The following is a 6,000-nucleotide window of genomic DNA, read 5'->3' on the forward strand; positions in this document are numbered from 1 at the left end:
CGCAAATATTAATAACAAGCCTCGTACAGGACAGCTGTACAATTTGTACATGTGACAAATTAATTAGTTCAATCAGCTTTAATATAAAGACAACCGTGGAAGTGTTAGTGGCCTGCCATAAGACCACCTTGATAAATGAGGACTAATTAACTTACAGCTGGTGTTTGACCCACCTGTTACAAGCTATTCTGATACATTTAGCAAAATAGATGATGGATCATCAGATCGTCCGTTTTAGCCATAGAACTGCAGTATGGCAGTGGCAGTGAACACACTCACACACTAGTGAATAGGGGCGGTAAACACACATACCTTGTGCAGCCACCTAGCTACAATCTGTGAATTTTAAAGGGAGCGATGCTCTTACAGCCCCCCTGCCCTTCACTTCATGCTGGTTTGGAGATTTGAACCAGCAACCTTATTTATGGTTATTTATAGTAATGCAAAACTGTGGCATGTGCAATTACAGAGTAAGGAAACCATACACATCATTGTTCTAGCTTATTTCTTCAGTTATTAATCCTAATGCATAAACTATTGCGCATTATTTAGTTTAGAATATTTTATCCCTCCATGTTCAATTTTACGGCCTACAATTTTGGACTTAAAGCCTAGGCTAAGTATTCACGTAATAATCCTAACAATCCTAAAGCAACTAATGTGCTTAATTTGGGCACAGTTTACTTTAGCAACATATTTCATGGCATCCCACAGGGTTCTATTTTAGGGCCTATGAAACTGATGTAAATTGTGACAGAGTGAAGCTGCTGCTGTACACACAGGGTTTAACAGCGTCAGGAAAATACAGTGCAGTTGTCCTGATTGTGTGTATGTATGTGTGTGTATTTATGTGTGTGTGTGTGTTCGCTTTTGTTTTTTAGGATAAATGCTTTCAGTATTGGCCGACAGAAGATTCAGTGAAATATGGAGACTACACAGTAGAGATCAAAGCAGATAATCAGTGTGACGACACCTATAGCCTCAGAGACCTGGTACTCACATATGACCCAGTAAGTGCTACTGCGCACTGTTAGTGTCCTGCCTGTTCTGTGTGTTTTTACAATAGTAGCCAATACCAACATTATGTGGATGTAGTCATGCATTACATTTGTGTGTGTGTGTGTGTGTGTGTGTGTGTGTGTGTGTGTGTGTGTGTGTGTGTATGTGTGTGTGAAGGAAAAGGAAACGCGTTTGATCCGGCACTTTCACTTCCACGGCTGGCCAGAGATTGGCATTCCAGCAGAGGGGAAGGGAATGATCGACATCATCGCTGCTGTGCAGAAACAGCAGCAGCAATCAGGCAACCATCCCATCGTTGTGCACTGCAGGTAACACACCCCACACACGCGTACACACCCCACACAACTTCACTCCATGGCCAGTTTATTAGTTCATTAAGTTCTGTAGGAGCCCCTGTGCATCTTAAACAGCTCATTTCATGCGTAATATGGACTGGCAGGGTTCCATAGTGATGGATTTTGGTCCATGCCATGTCAGTAGTGCTGCAAGTTAATTGACCGCACATGCTGAGAACCTTTGCCCCACCTCTTTCCAGAGTGCTCTGGTAAACTAAGGTGTTGGAAGTGTGCAGGCCTCTGGAGGTGACTCACTGTTTGTGCAAACGCCTTTAAATAACGCACACCCTTAGACATGATAAAGAAGGAATGCGTAGGGTCAGCAGTCATGCTTAGCTGTGCTGTGGCATTTCTTCGGTGCTGATAATGTCTTGTCTACAGTTATTGGTGAGAAATCGTCTTGCCTACATCTATTCAGAAAGGTTGATGGTGGTCCTTTTAACTCTGTTACATCTGCCACAGGACCAGTTACTGTATATCACTGCTGACCAATGAGAAGCATGCATCTCCATTTGTGTCCGTTTTTAGTTTTCTCCATGGTTTGAGCGCTGTAGTGGCTTCTGTACACTGTGTAAATAATTCTGGATGCATGGACCAATAGAAATGCATTCTTCCATTCAAAGTTAAAGACATTTTTAGTCACCATTTTGGAGATACATGTTTTTCACTGGACAACCCTGATATACACATAATTAGTCCATGGAGGGCAGCTGTTTCTGAGATACTGAAAACCATGTTGTTCTAAAAAAAATCATGAAAAAATGAGATTTTAACTTTTTGTTGAAGCTCTTTCCTACATCGTGTCCAAATTTCACCAAAATGCTCCAGAATGACCTATAAATAATTCATCTTTGTACATTGACCTCTATTGGGACAGTGGTGGTTCAGCGGTCAGAGCACCTGGCTATTATAGGTGCACGTACAGTGGGTAAAAAAAGTATTTAGTTAGTCACCAATTGTGCAAGTTCTCCCACTTAACAAAATGAGAGAGGCTGTAATTGACATCATAGGTAGATCTCAACTATGAGAGACAAATGAGAAAAAAAATCAGAAAATCACACTGTCTGATTTTTAAAGAATCTATTTGCAAATAATGGTGGAAAATAAGTATTTGGTCACCTACAAACAAATAGGATTTCTGGCTGTCACAGACCTGTAACTTCTTCTTTAAGAGGCTTCTCTGTCCTCCACTCATTACCTGTATTAATGGCACCTGTTTGAACTCGTTAACAGTATAAAAGACACCTGAAAACAGAAAACGTTTGACCTCTGTCATTGCCAACAAAGGATATATAACAAAGTATTGAGATGAACTTTTGTTATTGACCAAATACTTATTTTCCACCATTATTTGTAAATAAATTCTTTAAAAATCAGACAATGTGACTCATTTTGTCTCATTCGTCAATTACAGGCCTCTCGTCTTTTTAAGTGGGAGAACTTGCACGATTGGTGACTGACTAAATACTTTTTTTCCCCACTGTATTTGTCACTGTACAGCGAAATGTGTCCTCCGCAATTGACCCATCTGTGGTAGTACACACACACTAGTGAACTAGGGGCAGTGAGTACACACCCAGAGCGGTGGGCAGCCAACTCCAGCGTCCGGGGAGCAGAGAGGGTAAAGGGCCTTGCTCAAGGGCCCAACAGTGGCAGCGTGCCGAGCCCGGGAATCGAACCCCCAACCCTGTTATCGATGACCTGGCGCTCTAACCGCTGAGCCACCCCTGCCTCTGATAGGGTTGCGTCATGTGCCCTCTCTGTCCCCCGGGCGCCACAGCAATGGCTACCCACAGCTTCGGGCAAGTGTGCTCACTGTCCACTGTGTGTGTTTCATCACTAGAATGTATGTGTAGGATGTTCACTGCATGGATAGTTAAAGGCAAAGGCCAAATTCCAAAATCCGCATCCCACACTGATGGTCAATGTGGTCGTCCTCGTCTTTGTCTTTGAAAGTTAGGAAGGTTTTTTCCTTCTTCTGTAAAGCTGCCCTTACAAGGCTTTTACATGACAGTGTGTGTGTATATATATATATATATATATATATATATATACACACACTATTATACACACTACTGTTTAAAGGTTTAGACATACATATCATATTTGATCATATTTATTATTTATTTGTATTATTATTACTATTAACTATTTAATGCAACAGAAATGTTGAGTAGATTTTGAGTAGAAGTACAAATGCATCGTTCTGAACACATCTAGTGTAGTGCAGAGGGACTTTATTTGGACTAAGGAAAAATAGCCAGGACAGGTAGAGGTCAGAAATCAGGTAGGCAGGTATATCACTAACAAATCCTGAATCCAAGGAGCAAAGGAGTGTCAGAACCAAGAGAACCAACAACACGCCACAATCACATCAAGCATAGGTAGCATCACAGTGACTCCACAAAGAGCACGCCATCCAGAGGCGCTTAAGAGGAGTCCTCATCAGTCCCGTGATAAACAGCACCTGTGTGCTTGAAGCTGATCCTCAGGTGAGGGGCGGAGCTTAGCCCTTGCAGGTTAGAGCCCCCACTGAGGCCAGCAGAGGGAGACGTTACAAAACCAATACAACTAATCCATCAAGCATTTCTATCATGTTTACACTAAACAAATCGCAAAACACCATCACACTTCATAATCAGTATTACTGCAAACAATTATAAACATAAATAAAAATAATGCAGCTAAATTTTCAGCTCCAGATTGATGCGTCCGTGCATTTATTTATTTATTTATTTATTATTTTAGGTTTTTTTTTTTATTAACGAATTCCTGTGCTATCTATAAGCTATGCAATTCCTATATTTCTAAATTGTGTGTGTGTGTGTGTTTGTGTGTTTGTGTAGCGCCGGAGCGGGTCGGACCGGTACGTTTATTGCCCTCAGTAATATTCTGGAGCGGGTGAAAGCCGAGGGCCTGCTGGACGTCTTTCAGACTGTGAAGAGTTTGCGCATGCAGCGGCCACACATGGTGCAGACCGTGGTACGTACTCAACCGCCAGGACTACCACTATGGCTATAAGAGACCAGGAACAGGCCAGGAATGTTATATATATTTATTATATCTTATATCTTATCATTTATGATACACACACATCATCTTCTGAGAAAAAAAAAAATATGACTTTATTAATCTGACTTTATCCTAATATAATGTAAAACAGTCTTTATTGAGTACAGTCCCCATCCAACATACGACCAGCTGGAACTGTCAGCTATTCTTCTGACTTACATATCAATAACTTTATTGATCAGCAACACTGCAGCCTGCTGTATTAATGGTTCTATCAGAATGTGGTAAATAACAGCAGGTCAGCAGGTCAGGCAGTTAAATCTTTTAGCTTATTCATAAGGTAATGCTCTCTCTCTCTCTCTCTCTCTCTCTCTCTCTCTGTAGGAACAGTATGACTTCTGCTACAGAGTGGTACAAGACTTTGTCGACATCTTCTCAGACTATGCCAATTTTAAATGATCAAACCTGCCTTAAACGTTTCTGTTCAGTGCTTTTTTATAAACCAGTTGGTCAGGATTGTTCCCCATAACTGGATGAAATTTGCTTCTATTTTGCTATGCACTTGACCTCTTACAGATCATATCTATGTGTAATATAAAGTCGTATACTAAAGCTACAAAATGGGTTTAAAAAGCTGTAATATGACGACAGAAGGCCATATTTACACAAACTTACATTATGGTCTTAAATTGTGTCTTTTGAGTCTCATCACATCATTCCAGACTGATAATTTTATTCTTTTATGGTGTTTTTACCTGTTTTTACCTGTTTATTTTTTGTTTATTTGTTTTAATCTGGATCTTACCAACTAAACAGGTTGTTTTTTTTTTAACCCGTGTAAAGTTTGTAAAGCTGTAGGTATTGTAAATGTATTTATGTATTGTTGCTGACAGTCCATTCTCACATTTTAAGACTCATGTTAATGATTTTATTTATTCAAATTGTTGTCATTCCTATTATTAGTGTTCCTTTTTTTATTTTTCTGAAAATTAAGCAATTGCAACCGTCAACATGATTTTTTTTTTTTTCCGGAATACATGCAGAACTCAGTGAACGAAGAAAGAAATAAGTATTTGGAGATTTTGTATCAAAATGAGCTTGAGTGAATGCACCACTCAGTAAGACAGTGGGACAGGCCTGTTTCCATTTAAGCTCCAAAAAAAAATAAAAACCATCCGAAACCTGTTCTGAACTGATCTGGTTTAAAAAACAGAGATGTGCTTAAAACAGGCCTGCTAACGGCCCTACCTGTCTCCAGGCCGACATCGCTGAAAAAGGATGCACAGGTTCTTAAAGCACACTGATTAATGTCCATAGCCTTGCACAATGCCAAGGATTTACAAACGAAAGAGAACGTCTTATTAAAGGAAGATATATATATATATATATATACTCTGTGGTCTGTGTGATTTTTTTATTTTTCAGCATTTCAGGGGGTTACTGTTGCAGAAAGCAGGACATTTTTATGTTTTTTATGCTCAATTATTAGATTTTTTTTACGTACGTTTATCAAAATGTTTGCATTTAACCTGAATTTATAAGCAAATATGCAGAACACAAATATTAGTAAATAATTACAAATATTAGTAAAAACTTGTGCTTTTAAATGGTTATAAATATTAAAAATGTTACA

General features: G+C 39.4%; 1 protein-coding gene across 4 annotated transcripts in view; it reads left to right on the plus strand.

Moving 5' to 3' along the window:
• The window catches only part of ptprea (protein tyrosine phosphatase receptor type Ea), a 137,164-nt gene extending 131,405 nt beyond the window's left edge, over positions 1-5,759 (plus strand). For all 4 annotated transcript variants that reach the window (XM_072668107.1, XM_072668106.1, XM_072668108.1 and 1 more), the window contains 4 exons: positions 882-1,010; positions 1,177-1,328; positions 4,202-4,337; positions 4,752-5,759. In XM_072668107.1, the coding sequence (XP_072524208.1) occupies positions 882-1,010; positions 1,177-1,328; positions 4,202-4,337; positions 4,752-4,826 (492 nt within the window). In that variant the 3' untranslated portion in view covers positions 4,827-5,759. The remainder of the gene's footprint in view (positions 1-881; positions 1,011-1,176; positions 1,329-4,201; positions 4,338-4,751) is intronic.
• Positions 5,760-6,000: the final 241 nt, after the last annotated feature.

This window comes from Salminus brasiliensis, chromosome 22 (genome assembly GCF_030463535.1).
Source record: "Salminus brasiliensis chromosome 22, fSalBra1.hap2, whole genome shotgun sequence".
In the NCBI taxonomy this organism is placed as follows: Eukaryota; Metazoa; Chordata; class Actinopteri; order Characiformes; family Bryconidae; genus Salminus; species Salminus brasiliensis.